Source organism: Hyperolius riggenbachi, chromosome 5, assembly GCF_040937935.1.
Source record: "Hyperolius riggenbachi isolate aHypRig1 chromosome 5, aHypRig1.pri, whole genome shotgun sequence".
Classification (NCBI taxonomy): Eukaryota; Metazoa; Chordata; class Amphibia; order Anura; family Hyperoliidae; genus Hyperolius; species Hyperolius riggenbachi.
The window spans coordinates 404323972-404343229 of record NC_090650.1 but is presented as its reverse complement, the minus strand read 5'-3'; the positions used below and the strand labels follow the sequence as shown (position 1 = coordinate 404343229).

Below are 19258 nucleotides of genomic sequence, written 5' to 3'. Positions count from 1 at the left end.
TCTGATTGGTGGTAGAAGAAAGTTCCAGATGGTTGGGGTGGCTCTTGAGAAATCCTGGAGGCGCACATGGGAATAGGAAATGCGCAGGGCAGTTAGGCAACGGTCATTGGAGGGCCAGAGGGGCAGCTCTGAGATGTAGGTAGATCAGGTTTTGTGCACAGAGCTCTTCTCTTCCCCTTTCCCGCCCTCTTCATTTCCCTTCTCCTCTTTTCTCCTTGCTTCTCCTCTCCTTTCCACTATCGCAAGGCAGCACATTACAGTCCAGTGTCATTACTCCTGCATGATGTTTTCCTTGTAGCCGATCTTCTTGGGGTTCTAGTCTAGACACAAGTTTACGGCCTATTATTCCGACTCAGCTCTTTAAACTTTATTTGTGAGGGTGACATTTATTGAAATGTTGTATCACGGCCCATTGAGCTTGGCTGCTCATTTGGCGTGGAGTCAGCGCGGGTCACATATGGAGAGGTGATGCTGCTGGGGCTTAGAGATGGTTAGCGGTGTTTATGTTGTGGTGGGAGGAAGCTCAGGCGTTCCGGAGCTGCTATAATGGAAGCAGCGAATCGCTTCATTCGCAGTCTTGTTCATCTCACAACAGAATGCTGGAATGCTTAATCACACGGAAACCTCAGATGGGCCACTGTGGTATTTATTGCTAAAAAGTACCTTCAATTCTGATTACATTTTTTTTAGCTAATTCGCACATATCGGAACTCTATGAAAGGAATATAGAAAGGGCCATCGCTTTTTCACTTAGCTGTTTTGCTGATACACTGCTTTTTGAAATACAAATCAAATATAGCTTTATTGGCATGACCAAGATTCATACAGGTATTTCCAAAGCAAGAGGAAAAAGGAAGGGGGAGGGGGACACACATGGTGGGATTGAAGTACAACAGGTAAGCAGTTGATGGATATTTTTAGGTATACGTAGCAAGGATGAAACACAGGCGCCAATTACAGGATAACACCGTAGAAAAGACTTGTAGCGGTACTTGTTCAGTACCGCTACAATGAGAATCCTGTGGAGGCGGGCAAGTCCGACATTGTGACCCCGGGTAAAGGCCGGGGAATGAGGGATGGAATCCGGTGTGGAGCCTGAGCAACGCTACACATCCAAGGAGGGCAGCGGGCAGGCATGCACGCCCGCCCCGAGGTAGTGACCAAAAATAACAATACAGGAGGAGGACTTTCGAGGCCCTGCTGTGTATTTGAAATGAATGTACTTTAAATCCTTTAACGAGAACCAGTTATGGCGGGCAAAGATGACACGACATTCCTTTCACGAGAATCATATGGAGGCAGGCAAGTCTGCCATTTGTGCTGGCAGTGCCAGTGGGACACACAGTATGAATTAGCAATGCTGTCTAAACAACACAAGTGTATCACACACACAGGTAGTAGTCACTGAATGTGCTGCTGCTGGCAGTGGGACACACAGTATGAATTAGCAATGCTGTCTAAACAACACAAGTGTCAGTTTCAAACACAGAAAAAACAAAATTGATCACAGCAGGATGAGCTTTGAAAAGAGCTTTTCTGGGGCGCTATTATAGCAATAAGATTCAGCTAAGCAAGCTAAGAAGGCAAGAGCCTGACTAATCTGTCCCTAGGAGAACAAGTCTGCAGCAGCTGTCCCTTTCCTCTCTCTAGCAGGCACACGAGTGAGGCTAATGGCTGCCGGAGCCTGCCTTATATAAGGGGGGGGGTGGGGCTCCAGGGCTTAGTATAGCCGGATTGGCTACAATGCGTCTGCTGACTGTGATGCAGAGGGTCAAAGTTGACCCTCATAGAGCATTATGGGGCGAATCGAACTTCCGGGAAAGTTCGCCTTCGCCTGCGAAGGCGAACCACCCGAAGTTCGCCTGGAACCGTTCGCCGGCGAACCGTTCGGCCCACCTCTAATAGTGGGCAGCCATTGTCAATGTAGTGTAGTGTGCAGCAGTTGTCATTGTGCATTCCACCTCTCAGTCTGTGGCATGCTGTGATATAGTTTGCAGCGATTGTCACTGTGGATTCTGCCTCTCAGTCTGTGACATGCTGTGATATAGTGTGCATTGATTGTCTCTGAGGATTCCGCCTCTCAGTCTGTGGCATGCTGTGATATAGTGTGCAGCGATTGTCTCTGTGGATTCCTCTTCTCCTAGTAGAATGTAGGGTTTTCTCTCATGCTCTAATATGGGAAAGTTCCATCAATTTCTTATTCTTAATACTCATTCAGATCCAGCGTGCAGGTGGTCTTATTCCGCTAGTTGCATTATTATTCCTGGTGGGACTCAGATGCTAATGAAAACAAAAGATCAGAATGACAGCTAGGAAACTTGCATTTTTAAAATGTGATAAAAATACGGCAGCCTCTGTATTCCTCAATATTCAACTCCCATTTAAAGCCCAAGTCCAGGCAAGTAAGAAAACATTTTTGTGCACCTCGATCAGTCCCTAATCCATTGCAACACATTTAAATTAAATAGCTACATGCCCAATGGGCTGATTCTGGTCACATGATCAACATTCTTCATGTAAATTATCTCATCAAGTGGAGGGACTGTGTTTGCAGCCAACAGGCAAGCTATGCATCTGCTTTAGGCTGGTAATGAGGCAGGATTTTCAGCTTGCTGTACACTTTTGGTTGAAAAAATAATTTACATATTCACTCACTGAGCAGAACTGATACATTGTGGGAGTTCCTTCCTGTTCATATAAAACTGAATGACTGCAGATACCTTTTGTTTTAAGAGGCCAAAGTATAGTTAGCTTATGGTAGTCTAATGTTTGCTAAGCAGGTGATTGGAGTTTCAATACAGATTTCTGTTGATCACTTACACAAGATGTAAAAGTTTTTAGGAAGTGTTGCAAGAATAACAATGGCCTCAATTCACTAAGCTTATCTCCTGTCTTTAATAATGTTTCTATAATTATCACCATGGTGATGAGGCATGTAGTATTCAGGAAACAGTTTATCTCAGGAAAACCTAAAGTTAACTCTTCTGTCTTTAAGTTAACGCTTCAATCCTTACTAAATAACTCCAGAATTCTAAAGTTAAAGACAGGCTGTTAATTAATGGTGTGAAAATAACTATAGAAGAGATAACTTAACTACAGAGGAGGTAACTTAAGGAATGAAGAGATAAGATAACTCTCTCACTGGCCCATATGCAATTAACGTTTTCTTCTTAGTTTTCTCCATGTTGATAATTTTACACCTCGGCAATAAAATATCTTTAAAGGCACCAGCAAGCAAAAAAATACTGAAAATAATTTCAGTAGTACCTTTTCACCTACTTTTTGGTGTTTTTTCAATTGCAAAGTGCTGAAAATTTATTTTAAAGAGAAGATGAAAAATTATATCCGAGGAGAAAATTTGGGAGAAAAAGTGAATTGCATATGGGCCACTGTGTGGAGGTAAGTTTTCTCTTGCCTTATTATCTCCAGCATGATCTTAGTGAATTGAGGCCATTGTCTGGGGTAACTATTTTTTGAATAAAAAATAAAAAAAGTAAATAAAGTAAAAAATATTTTAGAGCAATAAAGAAATGTTCAGTTTCATACCACTTTAAGGTATGGTAATAAAGATGTCAACCTTTATTTTCATTTTATTATACACTAGCTGATGGCCCAGCATTGCCCGGGTATGTATTTGGCTGGTGTTGGCTCTGCTCACTTTTTCTAACCCTAACACACAATGGGCTCGATTCACAAAGCGGTGCTAACAGTTAGCACCCTGGTGAAAAGCCCTTTATCATGCCTAAACTCAGTTTAGGCATGATAAGTTTAGGTGTGATAAGTTTAGGTGTGATAAGTTTAGGCATGATAAGTTTAGGTGTGATAAGTTTAGGCATGCTAAGTTTAAGCGCCAACTGCGTTAGCACCGCAGTGCACAGCTGATCAAAAGTTTTACTCTAGCAAAGACTGGTGCACTTCGTATAAAGTTTAATGGCGCTGCTTTGCGTGCGGGACTTTGCAAGCGATCTAAACTTATCTAAACTTAGCATGCCTAAACTTATCACACCTAAACTTATCACACCTAAACTTATCACGCCTAAACTGGCTTTTCACCAGCATGGTGCAATGGTTATCATGCCTAAAGTCTTTTAGGCATGCTAACTGGGTTAGCACCCCTTTGTGAATCGAGCCCTATGGGCTCGATTCACAAAGCGGTGATAACCCAGTTAAAGACTTTAGGCGTGATAACCATTTTTATCATGCCTAAACTCAGTTTAGGCATGATAAGTTTAGGCGTGATAAGTTTAGGCATGATAAGTTTAGGCATGATAAGTTTAGATAAGTTTATATTGCGCGCAAAGTCCCGCACGCAAAGCAGCGCCATTAAACTCTATGCAAAGTGCACCAGACTTTGCTAGCGCAAAACTTTTGATCAGCTGTGCACTGCGTTGCTAACCCAGTTGGTGCTTAAACTTATCACGCCTAAATACTTATCACACCTAAACTTATCATGCCTAAACTTATCACACCTAAACTTATCACACCTAAACTTATCATGCCTAAATAGAGTTTAGGCGTGATAAAGGGCTTTTCACTAGCGTGCTAACTGTTAGCACCGCTTTGTAAATCAGGCCTAATTACTCGATGACCTACTTTGTGAACTTTGCGGTCTTTGGCATCAATAATTTGCATTAAAATGAAAAAAAATCTGATTGGCTTTGGCTCCATCCCCCTTTTCTGAGTTTGAACCACAGTCACCCAATAACCAACTGTGCCATGAAAAAGTGCAAGAATGGCAGAAATTAAATATTCCCCTTGAGAATCAATAGGTGAATTTTGATTGGCTTTTGTAGGCTCCAACCACTTTTTTGAATATTAATCCCAGTCACCCAGTGACCAACTGTGCAACGTTTGAGAACCCTGCCATTAACCATTTAAGAATGGCTGCAGTTTACAGTTTCCCAGTGAAATTTGTTAATGTTTCCACCCACTTTTTGGTTATGGGGATAAAAAGTATCCTATATGTTATTCCAGGTAATGTACTATGTGTGTGCCAAAACATCCAAACTTTCCCGTTTTTAATATTAGTAAGATTACTTTTAAAGCTAAAGGATCAGTATGACCTAATTATGAGCCACTGAGATCATGGTAGCTTTCGCAATTCACATGGAACAGCTTTGATAGGCAAATTGGTAAATACAATTCTCCATTGTCTGGCTGAATGATGTGGAGTCTCTCTTGCAGGAGATGCTGCTGGTTGGTGTGGAGACCCAGGAATTCCAGCACATGGGTCCAGAGAAGGCACAGAATCTAGAACAAAGAGCATCATGAAGTTCACCTGCGATGTTGGGTACACACTCCATGGTTCAGAAGACCGGACATGTATGAGCAACGGATCATGGACAGGACGGCAGCCAGAATGTAAAGGTAAACCTAGATACATAGCTATTTTGTCATTTTCTTTTAGGAAACTGAAATTTAAGCTGTGTGTGTAATTAACGTTATTAATTTTATTGGTCCCATAAATTTAGATACAAAAAAATGCATCTAGTTTGATGGTGATGGCATTGGTGACTAACAGAAGGACATTCTATTGGTGGGAGGGACAGTGCACGATCCCATTCATACTGAAAAACCACAAGCGCGCCAACATTAGTAGCCTGTGCATGGGTGTTCTAAGGAATGGGCACAGAATACTGAGCCAGAAGATCAGATTTGATTTAACCCATTAGTCGCTTCAATTAGTAGCTTTAATAGTGTTATCTTGTTTAAAATAAGTGCACCGCTTTTGACCTCAGACGGCAGAACTCGTTGTGCTGTAAATTCTTTAAAGGCTTTGATCTCTCTCTGCTAGCAGAAAATATAGAAACGGAAAGCAGAAGTCCTCTGTTATTGTCTCACGCTGCCCCCTAGAGGCAAGTGGTCAGAACTACACATTGCAGCAGTACCAATTAGAAGCAAGTAAATGTAACAAATAAAAAAATAAATGTGCTAAAATAAATTGACTAGGAGCACTTACAAGTCTCTAAATAAATTGGCTGCTCAAGGCTTAAAGTTTAGAACACTGAATACTGTAAAGCTACATATACTAACCAGATTAAACCTGGCTGGGGCAAGTGATAAAGTCCACCTCCAATGAGAATCTTGCATGTGTACTGGAGCCGCCTGAGCCTGGCATCGCCTAACAAGGTTCTGGTATTCTAGATCTTTAATGCTGTCCGATGCCTGAGCGACCCCAAGCACATTGCTCTCCCACTAGCCCAACCCGCCAAAAGCCACTTCATCGTGTGCTGTTAGTCATCCCACCTCACTAGCAGGTCCCAAACTGGTACCCGAGGGATTGGGTCCATGGCGGCGACAGTGATTAACCAGCTCAGCCCCACATTGTCAAAAACCTCATGCATCCGAGCAACGTTCACCACCCATTCATTTGCCAATAACTTTATCACTACTTATATCACAATGAATTGATCTATATCTCGTTTTTTTCCGCCACTAATTAGGCTTTCTTTGGGTGGTACATTTTGCTAAGAATAATTTTTTTCTAAATCCATTTTAACAGGAAGATTAAGAAAGAAATGAAAAAAAATCATTATTTTTCAGTTTTTGGCCATTATAGTTTGAAATTAATATATGCTACCATAACTCATGTATTTTATTTGCCCATTTGTCCCGGTTACTACACCATTTAAATGATGTCCCTCCCTTTCACAATTTATGGTGCAGATATTTTATTTAGAAATAAAAGTGCATTTTTCATCATTCAATTTGCGTCCATCACTATTTACAAGCTTAAAATTTAAAATAATATACTATCTTGACATGCATATTTTAAAAAGTTCAGACCCTTAGGTAACTATTTATGTTGTTGGTTTTTTTTTATTGTAATATTTTTTTTTTAATAAAAAAAATGTATTTGGGTAATTTTTGGTGTGGGAGGGAAACAGCTAATTTTAAATGTAAAATAATGTAATTGTTTAATAAAAAATGTATGTGAGTGTAATTTACTATTTGGCCACAAGATGGCCACAGTCAAAAAAGTCCTGGATGCGAACGATCTCGCATCCAGGAGCTAGAAAGAGGATGGGATTTTTTTTGGGGGGGGGGGGGGGGGCAGAAAGAGGGCGGTCTCTGATGAGAGATCGTCGTTTTTTCTGCGGGGCACTTAGATCGGTGAATGGGAACTAAATTCCCATTCACTAATCGGGGGGCTAGCGGCAGGTGGTGGGAGGGAAGCCGGGAGCGCGCTCAATAGCATGCGCAGCAGTAGCAGAGCCTATCTGGACGAACATGCGCGTCCAGATAGGCTGAACTGGTTAAAGGTGTGTGTACTTAGCCTAAAGGTGCGTACACACATTAGATGAAAGTAAGCTGAAACTGCAATAACCATTGCTTCGGCCACAAATTGTTGGCCTTGTATGCATAGCGTACAACCAACGTTAGATAAAGTGTACCTGTAGTGAAAAAAAAAGGTGCCCCTAGGGGGTACTTACCTCAGGAGGGGGAAGCCCCTAGATTCTAAAGAGGCTCCCCTCATCCTCCTCTGCAGCCTTGTTCCACCGATGGGACCCCCAAAAAAGAGCTTGTTGACGCTTTTCGGCAACAGTAGCACCGACCCGCTTGGCTTTCTTTGGAAAAAGCTGGGCTGGATCGGGTCCGTGCTTCTGTGGAGACACAAGCCATCTGCCCCTGCACAGTAGCACATACCCAATCGGGTCATGTTGGATCCTTAATGACCCCTGAAGCTCAAGCATGCCCGATCCCAATGTAGTGTTCACTCACCCCAACCATGGGAAGCCACTCCATCATGTGCCAATCGCACACACACACACACACACACACACACACACACACACACACACACACACACACACACACACACACACACACACACACACACACACACACACACCACACACACACCACACACACACACACACACACACCACACACATACTCACCACACACAACAAGCACACACACACCACGCACACACACACACCACACACACACACCCCACACACACACACACACACCACAAAGACACAAACACACACCACACACACACCACACACCCACACCACACACACACCCACCACACACACATACACCACACACACACACACACACACCACACACCACACAAACACACACACACACACACACACACACACACACAGCACACACACACCACACACCCACACCACACACACACACACACCACACACACATACACCACACACACACACACACACACACACACACACACCACACACCACACAAACACACACACACACACACACACACACACCACACACACACCACACACACACACACACGCACAACACCCCCCCCCCCCACACACACACACACACACACACACACCACAAACACACACCACACACACACTCCACACACACACACACACCACACACACACACACACACCACACACACATACACCACACACACCACATACATCACACGCACATACACGCACACGCACACACACAAAAACACATCACATATATTCACTCACCACATATATTCACTCATTTTCTGTCCAGCTCATTTTCTCACTTGTCAGTGAAAGTAGCAGAAATAGAATATCTACACAGAAATAACTCAGTATAGTAAAAAAGAAATTTTACACCTAAAGATCCTCTTAGATGTTCACAGTAACTCTTTATATGAAACAGTCACTGAACAAAAGTCAGGATTTTTCATGTAAGAAAAGAAAGGAAAACCTAAAAATGTCCATAGACCAACAGATGTACCGTCACCATGGCTGCCAGGAAGCATACCATGGCAGGAACGCCATTGCTGGCCGCAAATGTAAATGTAAAGGTCAATTAGGTATTACTCGATTAACAATTACTTATGCAGCATAGACATAAATCAGCTTATATACAAAAGTTTAGAGAGACTTGTACAAAATGTGGACAGTACAATATATCTGGGCCTCAATTCACTAACCAATGCAAACTCAGTTAGCACGTCTTAAGGCTTTGGACGTGCAAACTAGGGTGCTAAGTAGTTTGCACGTCCAAAGCTGTTACTGATCGTGCACTAAGTTTAGAAGCTGCGTGGAGCGCACGAAACGTTGCACCCGGTACACCCGAAAGAGTGCATTGGGTGCGCTCGAAATGTCGCACCCGATGCGCCGTTTTGGGCGCACCAGGTGCACCATTTCCAGCGCATCGGGTGCAACGTTTCCAGCGCAGGGGGTGCGACGTTGCCAGTGCACCGCGCAGTGCTAAACTTGGCACGCACAAAGTTTTTGCACTCATATTAGCGCACGCAAAGTTACTTTTAGGTGTGCTAACTTAGGGGCTTTTAGGTGTGCTAACTTAGTTATCACCCTTTAGTGAATCGAGCCCCTGTTGTGTAAGTAGAACAAGTATTTATCTACTTGCTATCTATACTGTATGTGTTTGTTTTCCCTGGGATAGTTTGGCTGACCCTGCTACTTTGAGTTAGCTTGCTTTTATTGCACTAGCAACACAAACATGTAGCCAACTACTACGCATCAGCGTCTTGGGAAAGGGTTAAATAACCTGTAGAACATATCCATGGATCAAATCACAAGTGACAATTGTAACTTTTCTTGGAGATGCTGTAGAGTTTTTTTTGCAATTGCCTGAATGATTTTCAGAGGGAATTGAATCCCTGGCATTGTGCTGTACATCTGTCTCTGATGTCGTGTAGGAGCTTGTACTCACTTTATCTTTGTGACTCTATCTCCTCTACGAGATTCTCATCTCTTTCTAAACACCGAGGCTTATTTCACAAATCTAAGTTTAACATTCCACCCGGTACAAAGCTTCCCCCGCTGCCTTTAAACACACCTTTAAAAAGGAGAAAAATCGGTCCTAAATCCTCGGAGAGAAAGAGGCACGCCCGGCGTCACCGTTTCATCTGAGCTGCCACCGACACAAAGCAAATATAGGATTGTGCTGCCTGTTTCATCTCTGCCAGGCCGCAACTTCCAGACTTTGTTTAGCTGTCATAAAAAATGGATTCCGCTTCCTGCCAGGGAATGTGCATATTAAATATTAGCTCAAAGAAGAGTTATGAGGTTTTATGTGAGTTTATAGCTCGAATCTCTGAACTCCGAGATCATATTTATAGCTGCTACATCTGTCTATGTATCTATGGCAGAAAAGGATTAGGACGAAATGGGGCCTTAGGCAAGATAGCAGTTTTTGCCCACTGCTGATGGTCACATGGCTTTTTTTGGTAGGATTTGGTGGGGGTAGCGATGATCGTAATCACCAAATTTCGATTTGGCTAAATTTTGCGTACATCTTCCCAATTACGCTTATACATAATTACAATTTGCAAATTCAATTGATTTTGTGTAGTCATTCGTAATTTCGCATAAAATTTTGCGAAATGTTGCGTAATTTTGTGCCGAATTTAGCAGTGAATAGCAAAGCCCCCATACATGCTATTGACACCAAAATTGCGAGATATGTTAAGGAGAATTGTGGGTACAAGTAAAAAAAATAATTTTGCAAAAAGATCTTGTAGTTTTTGAGAAACTCAATTTTTAAACTTAGAAAAATGACAGTTTAAAAACCATTTTCTTTGCATTTTTAAAATTGAGTTTCTCAAAAACTACAAGGTCTTTTTGAAAAATTATTTTTGTGACTCATACCCACTATTCTGCTTAAAGTGGTATTGTCACCATAAAAATCAAATTTCAACAGCATCTGATCTGAGTGTATTAAGTGATAAAGATGCTAATCCTGCATTCAAAACTTGCAAAACTTTTTCTGCTGTTATGGTTTGGAGTTATCACATACTTTAAGAGCACTTGCCCTAGTACCAAACAGTGCAAAAAAGTTGAATGCTGGGAGTTCTTTTTATCTATAATATATTCCCCCTCTTCTATTTATTTACCTGCCTAGCTGCTTATCAGAAACAACCCTCTGATTACTTATATTTACAAGCAAGGCTGAGGTGACTCAGTGATTGGATGTGTAAATAAAAAACACAGTGCAGTTGTTAGTATACACCTCAGTGGGAGTGTCTGAAGACTCTGGGAGGAGAGCAGCTAATGAATACACAATGAGCAAGAGAAGAGGGGGGGGGGGGACATGAGCCAGGGAGGATATGATGTCAGCATTAGCTTGGCAAGATGGCCACTGCCTGGAATAGGATTTTCTGCTTTTCCTTTGTAAAATTCACAGGAATGATTACATGGATAGCACAATACATCTGTTATGTAAGTAGAAGTAGTATTTATCTATTTATATATGTGTTTTTTATTTCTAGGTTAGCATGGGTGTCGCTTTTTCTTTAACGTGTGTAGCAATTAAGGTAGCAATAGCATGTATGGGGGCTTTGCTATTGACCTCTAAATTCGGCACAAAGTTATACAAATTTTTGTGAAAATTATGTGAAATTTTGAAATACTATTTTTACATATGAAATTAATTAAAATTTTCTTTGAAATTTCGCATTACAATTATGATGCGTAATTGCAGTTTTCGATGCAAAATTTCACACTGCCGAAATTGGTGGGGGGCGTCATGCACTAGATTTTCTCCAGGCCGAAGGTCGAAGGCAACTGCCTAGGTTTGCCTCGTTGATGATCTGGCTCTGATCTATGGGCATACTGTAGTATTTTTTTGTTATCAATACATTTTTATTAATGAGTAGAAAAGTACAGAACATGCGATTTGGATCCTAACATCTAAGCATATAATAGTTAATCTTTTGTTGCAACAGTTCTGTCAGAAAGGGTTATACTTACACTATAAGTTTTGATAGGAAGTCGTTATATTAGTAATGCAGAGTATAATATAAACCAGAACTAGAAATCATTTGAATCAGATTGACAAATTACCTAACCTGAAGCCTACCTACTAGCTATCACGGTATGGGGCTTAGGTGGTTGCAATTTGCCTCAGCAGGGTGAGAAGAGGGAGGGAAAGTTATTGGGAGCTTGGGGGGGGGGGGGGGGAGGGAGGGAAGAGGATAATATGTTGAATATACAGTAGATACTCATGTGAGTAGCTAGTTCTAGCAGCCAAAATGTCTTAACTATGTTCATAATAGATGGGTATAGTGTAATGTAATAAACAAAGGGAATGTATCAAATTAGTTTTGTCAAGACATTTTACCAATCTATGTTGGAATTGATGGGGACCAGATCTGGGCCTCCATTCGCAAAGCTGGAGTAAATGCTGTCACGGCCGTGATAAGTTCAGTGTGCGGGTTAGCGCCCGTTTAGGTTTGCGCGCATAATAATAAAGCTTTGCGTGCATTAACTTTCCCGTTCACGCACTAACATTTGGGTTAGCACGTGAATGGGGAAAGTTAACGCGCGCAAACCTTTACTATTATGCGTGCAAACGTGTACGCGCGCTAAGCTTATCATGACCATGATATCATTTATCACAGCTTTGTGAATCGAGGCCCTGGTGTGATGAGATAGTAAATGGCATACTGTAGTATTGTAATAGATAATATAGGGGAGCAGCTCAGAGCTGTGGGGGCTCCAAGTACTAACCTTATAGGATACCCGAACTGACATGTGACATGATGAGATAGACATGTGTATGTACAGTGCCTAGCACACAAATAACTATGCTATGTACCTTTTTTTCTTTCTCTGCCTGAAAGAGTTAAATATCAGGTGTGTAAGTGGCTGACTCAGACCTGACTCAGACAGGAAGTGACTACAGTGTGACCCTCACTGATAAGAAATTCCAACTATAAAACACTTTCCTAGCAGAAAATGGCTTCTCAGAGCAAGAAAAAGGTAAAAGGGATAATTTCTTATCAGTGAGAGTCATACTGTAGTCACTTCCTGTCTGAATCAGGACTGAGTCAGCCACTTACATACCTGATATTTAACTATTTCAGGCAGAGAAAAAAAAAGGAACACAGCATAGTTATTTGTGTGCTAGGCACTGTACATACACATGTCTATCTCATCATGTCACATGTCACTTCGGGTATCCTTTAAAGAGACTCCGTAACAAAAATTGCATCCTGTTTTTTATCATCCTACAAGTTCCAAAAGCTATTCTAAGGTGTTCTGGCTTACTGCAGCACGTTCTACTATCACCATCTCTGTAATAAATCAACTTATCTCTCTCTTGTCAGACTTGTCAGCCTGTGTCTGGAAGGCTGCCAAGTTCTTCAGTGTTGTGGTTCTGTGATGCATCTCCCCCCTCCAGGCCCCTCTCTGCACACTGCCTGTGTGATATTTAGATTAGTGCAGCTTCTCTCTGCTCTATTATCTTTTACAAGCTGGATAAATCCTCCTCTGAGCTGGCTGGGCTTTCACATACTGAGGAATTACATACAGGCACAGCTGTCTGCACTCTGCAGGAAGAAACAGCCTGACACTTCAGTGGAAGATAGCTGCAGGGGGCAAGAAACACACAATTGATCTCTTGAGATTAAAAAGGAAGGCTGTATACAGCCTGATTGTGTATGGATGTATTTTCTATGTGTGGACATACTGTACATCAACCTACTTCCTGTTTTGGTGGCCATTTTGTTTGTTTATAAACAAACTTTTTAAAACTGTTTTTAACCACTTATAATGTGGCGAGGAGCGGCGAAATTGTGACAGAGGGTAATAGGAGATGTCCCCTAACGCATTGGTATGTTTACTTTTGTGCGATTTTAACAATACAGATTCTCTTTAAGTTCCTCCGATACAAGGGACTGTGCTTCAGATCAGGTGTTTTTCTGGCTACACTTGTTATGGGTGTGAAGATCATGATGGCCACACTTGTTTCCGACCCTTGTGTGATGGGCCCCAAGGCTGTGAAGGACAACAAGGGAAGGCAAGGGAAGGGTTGTCACCATTGGTAGGGCCCCATCAAAGTTTTGCACGTTTTACTACATGAATTGTAGTTAAGCCACTGAGATAATATATTGAATTTGATAATAAAAAAAACTTTGAGGCTAAGTTCACAGTGGGACGTTAAAGTCGCGCGTTAAAACAGCATTTAACGCAGAATAACTCACTGCAATGAAAAATCAATGCCCTGTTCACAGTGCACACGTTGCGTTGGTGTCTAACGCTGCACGTTAAGTAAAAGTACTGCATGCAGTGCGTTATACACGTTATAAGCTGCGTTGGACTGTTTGCACATGCTCAGTAATGACTTGGAAGCATACTTTTCATTGCCTGTATTTTTTACTGTATCTGCTGTATGCGACGGTAACGCTGCGTTGCCACTTTTTGGGCGCGTTGCGTTGTAAGCTTGCGGTGCGACTTTAACGTGGCATCAAAACGCAACGTCCCACTGTGAATCTAGCCAGAATGTAGTTAAAATGTATAACATTTATGGAAGGGAACCTGAAGTGAGAAGCATATGAAGGCGGGTTCACACTACAAGCACTTTTCTAAGTGCCAGCAGTGATGAGCAAAAATGCCGGTATTGTTTTCGCATTCATTTTTGGGAAAAAATGTTAAATTTGACTTTTGAGCAAAAATGGCATCAAAAATCATGTTGTACTAAGTTTGTTATTTTTCGCATATTTTCGTGGTGAAAATTATCCATTTTGAGCTTCTTGAGAATTTTCACAGTAAAAATAAAAAATGTTCTTGTTTTCTCTGAATTTTCGCAAATTTGTTTCCTTTTCCATTTTGCAAAAAAATAAAAACATAAAATGTATTAGCATTATAAGTACTGTAGCTTTGTAATAGCATTTTCGATGTGCGAAAATGACTTTGGCGAAAATTTGCAACCAAAACTGAGTGCCAGTAGTTTGAAAGCGCTTGATAATGCTATGCAACTTGTAGTTTCCTAAAGACATTGGGCTTGATTCACAAAGCCGTGCAAACTGTTTAGCACGGGTGTGTTAAACAGTTAGCACGTGAAGTGCCGTTCGCGGACTTTTGCGCGCTCAATTGCGTGGGCAAAGTCCACAGTGTCCCTTTAAAGAGGCACTGAAGTGTCATATAGTAGAATTCACTCAATTATTCAGAATTCCTACTTTTACAGTAATTTTCCTGGTTTCAGCATCAAAAACACTTTCTATATCAACTGTATGTATTGCTGTGTACTGAATGTAGCCCTGTACTCCCAGTGATTTTTTTTGCTGATGCTAAGCACTGTAGCAATGTGGAATTCTCCTCCCAGAGCATTCTGGGAGACCAAATATGTTTTGTACTGGCTTTAGAACATTTAGTAAAGAAACATTTTACAGTATTGCAGCTTGTTGGCAGTAAAGATGTCCCCAACTGTGATTAATTTCAGAATATAAATTAAGAAGAGGAAACATTTTTACAATGGGCAAACACTGACTAAATATTCTATAAGGCTACTTTCACATTAGGACATTGCCTTTGATGCAGTGTTAAGGTCGCACAACGCAGCCCTAATGCAATGCTAATACACTTTCACAGTGTGACCTTAGGCGCTAATAAAAAATATCGGCTATTAGGGGCCAAAAGAAGAAATTTGGGCAACCGATAAATAGTTGGCACTGAAACTTTTCATTTTGAGAAATTTCAGTTTAAAAATTGTTTTGAAATTTGTTTTGAGAATTAGGGTTAGGCATCAGGAAGGGGGTTTTAGGGTTAGGCATCAGGAAGGGGGTTTTAGGGTTAGGCATCAGGAAGGGGGGGTTTAGGGTTAGGCATCAGGAAGGGGGGTTTAGGGTTAGGCACCAGGAAGGGGGTTTTAGGGTTAGGCATCAGGAAGGGGGTTTTAGGGTTAGGCATCAGGAAGGGGGGTTTAGGGTTAGGCATCAGGAAGGGTGGTTTAGGGTTAGGCATCAGGAAGGGGGGTTTAGGGTTAGGCATCAGGAAGGGGGGTTTAGGGTTAGGCATCAGGAAGGGGGTTTTAGAGTTTGATGTCAGGAAGGAGGGGGGGTCTTAGGACTAGGCTTCAGAGGGGTGAGGATACTGAGTGAGAGTAAGGTTAGGTTTAGTTTTAGTAAAATATTGGTAATATTTATCAGTATTTTCCCCCTGTGCCCCTTTAATACCATTATTTTACCCTATTTATTAGTCTGAGATAAAGATGGAGAAACGATAAAATACATTGTTAGAAATTATATTCTGAGATTTCGGCTTCACCCTGAGCTTTTTTTTCCTTGCACCTTTGATTAAGGTATACTTTTTAGCATTACTCAACTTAGCGTAGTCTACTCATGCTACTATTGCCCCCCCATCCCAACTTTTTCCATGTGTTTTGCAGGCATCAGATTTTCTCCAAAAACATGAACATTGCTCAACCACTCCTATGTCGATACTGTACTATTTTCAAATGAACAACACCTGGGCCCATATGCAATTAACTTTTTCTCCTGAGTTTTCTCCTAGGTGATATTTTCAAACTTGTAAATAAAATGTCTTTCAAGCTACCAGCAAGCAAGAAAATACTCAAAATAATTTTGACAAAACTTCTCCACCTACTTTTTGCCACTTTTTCAATTGCAGATTGCTGAAAAGTTATTTTAACCACTTGAGGACCACAGTTCTAAACACCCCTAAAGATCAGGCCTTTTTTTTTACCAAAATGGCCACTGCAGCTTTAAGGCCAAGCTGCAGGGCCGCACAACACAGCACACAGGTGATTCCCCCCCCTTTCTCCCCACCAACAGAGCTCTCTGTTGGTGGGATCGGATGCCCCCCCCCCAGTTGTTTATTTATTTTTTTAACAAATATCTATTTCTATTTTTTTTTATATAAAAATGTCTATTTTTTTGTTAATTGTTTCTCTGCTCCCTCCCGCCCACCCCCCACCAGCCAATCACGGCTGTGTCACAAGGCTGTCCCAAGTACAGCGCTGCTGATGGCCACTCAAAGACTGAAGGTGGGGCGGAGCTCCGCCCCCCAAGCAGGAGATGCACGTACAGCCTGCGCGCAATTTCCTGCAGTAGACAGCTCCAGGACCTGACGCCAATTGGCGTTAGGTGGTCCTGGGGCTGCCGCCACGTTCATGCCCATTGGCGTGACGCGGTCGTTAGGTAGTTAAACAGCAGATGAAAATGTATCTCCTAGGAGAAAAGTCAGGAAAAGAAATGAATTGCATATAGCCAGGGTTTGCAAATTAGTCTTTTTATTTTTGCTTTACCCAGCATCCCAATTTTTGGGAGAACTAGGGTTGCAGAAACAAGTATTGCCACTGAGTTTTGCACAAGACCAGGGAAACATTTGTGCCTGCAGCTGGGTTTTAAGATCTGCTTCAGTCATTTACATTTTATAAGCTGTTTAGATGGAGGATTTGGAGGCCTTCGTAAGACATGAGAAATATTTCACATACTCTACTGCCTGATGCTCTCCCAAATGAGTATCATAAATGAATGGAAATGCATTATGAATGCTTATTTACTTGCTGCAGAAAGACGAACTTGTCAGTAGTGAGAGAGGCCGTTAGATAATTCAGCGATAGCAGTCGCGCGTTATGACTGACGTGACATCAATATTGAGGATCCAGGGCATGTTGTCATAACACTCAATAATTAAGAGTCCGTACACAGTTTTAGGTATGTGTGACAAACTGTAATAAACAGAAATGCCACCGTAAACTACCTAATGGGGAACTACATTTCTCAGAGGATTATTGGCTCTTTTATTTATTGACTTTTGTGACATCTTTTTAAAATTTTGATCGTTTTAAGCTTGAGAGGTCTACAGTTGATGAAGTTGTCATCTGCAGATTTCCCCTGCCGGTAAGATGTAAAGTGCGTTGGGGCAAGGTCATTAAATGCACTGCAAGGAAAATTGGAGCAAAATTGGTTGAAAAGTGGAGAAGATGCCTAGATCAAAGATTTTAATTGGTCCATTTTTGCATCAGTTTTGCTTGCACATGTTTTGATCAATCTGTCCCATTGTGTTTGTATGTATCTTTGGTATTGCTAATTGCGAGCTAGTGAGGTTAATGTAGCTGTAGATATACATTAGCTGTCAGTAAGGGGCTAAACTGGAAAACAAACATAGAATTTGGTTTTTCCCTAGTAATTGCAAATAAAATATTCCACACACTGACTGAAGAAAATATCTGAGCGGCTGCTAAGATGACCTGCTGTGTTGTACACATCCTAGGCATGAACCTTGGTTGTCTTTGTTAGACAGCCATGCCTTCATCGGGTGAAAGTTATAGCGGTGCCTCAGAATAATATAATTATTCACCAGTTCACCACTGAGTGGTTTTTCCCCCCTATGGACCAGAGAAATTTTCACAACAAAATGATTTATATCTTTTTTTTTTTTCCCACCAATTAAGATTTCATTGAGTGGTACATTTTGCTAAGAATGGTTTCATTCTAAATGCATTGTAATGGGAATAAAAACAACATGGAAAAAATGCATTATGTTTCAGTTTTCGGCCATTGTAGTTTTAAAATAAAACATGCCACTATGGATAAAATCCACACATTTCATTTGCCTATTTGTACCGGTTATTATGTTTAAAGTATGTCCCTAGTACAATGTATGGTGACAATATTTTGTTTGGAAATAAAGGTGTATTCTTTCCACTTTGTGTCCATCACTAATTACATGCCCATGCAAAAATAACAGTAATATACCCTCATGACATACACATTTTAAAAAGAGTCCCTAACTATTTATGTATTTTGATGCATTGTGGGACACCTCAGAAGCTCATTCCAGTCTGAGAAATTGCAAATACCTTCTGTTTTAAAGTGGTCTGAAAGCCAGCATTTCTACTTTGCTCTAAAAGATTCCTCTCAGCTTGAAAGCTATTATCCCATATTTTGTTTTTTGTTTTTTTTAGCAGAACTTTACTAAAATGGTTATACAAAGCACTTTGTCCTGCTATTCAGCTTCAAATCTGCATCCAAAATGTAGATAACAGTATCTTTGTTTTCATTCCAATGTTGTTACAATGTGTGTAAATACAGTGTAACAAGTTAAAAGAAACTCTCTGTGCTTCAGACACACACACAGTCCAGAATAGTTCATTAGAAGATGTTAATATATAATAAAATGTAGTTTGAATAAAATGCAATGACAGATATTAGGGCACGATAAACTACACTTTGGAAACTTGTAATTTGTAAACAGACAATATTACTTATGCACAAAAGCAAATATGATAACCGTATGAGTAGTAAAAAGTAGGAAAACACATTTTTATTGAATGTTATGTCAGAGTTTCAGACCACTTTAAGATGGCAAAATTCTGCACAGTTCTCCTAATGAGCAAATCTCCATTGACCCAGGAAGGAAAATGGAAGATGAGTGTGGGCCCTGGTTGGGATTACCCCATGTGACAAGAGAATAGGTGACACTGCAATAAAAGTTACGGTACTCAAGGACTTCTCAAGTGCTGCTCCAACACTATCAAACTCTGTATCTCTCCCCATTAGGG

At 41.2% G+C, this 19258-nt stretch overlaps 1 protein-coding gene across 1 annotated transcript in view; it reads left to right on the top strand.

The window, feature by feature from the left end:
• CSMD3 (CUB and Sushi multiple domains 3) overlaps positions 1-19258 on the top strand; it is a 1539978-nt gene that overhangs the window by 1446805 nt on the left and 73915 nt on the right. Inside the window, exon 59 of the mRNA XM_068237930.1 lies at positions 5185-5367. Within this exon, the coding sequence (XP_068094031.1) occupies positions 5185-5367 (183 nt within the window). The remainder of the gene's footprint in view (positions 1-5184; positions 5368-19258) is intronic.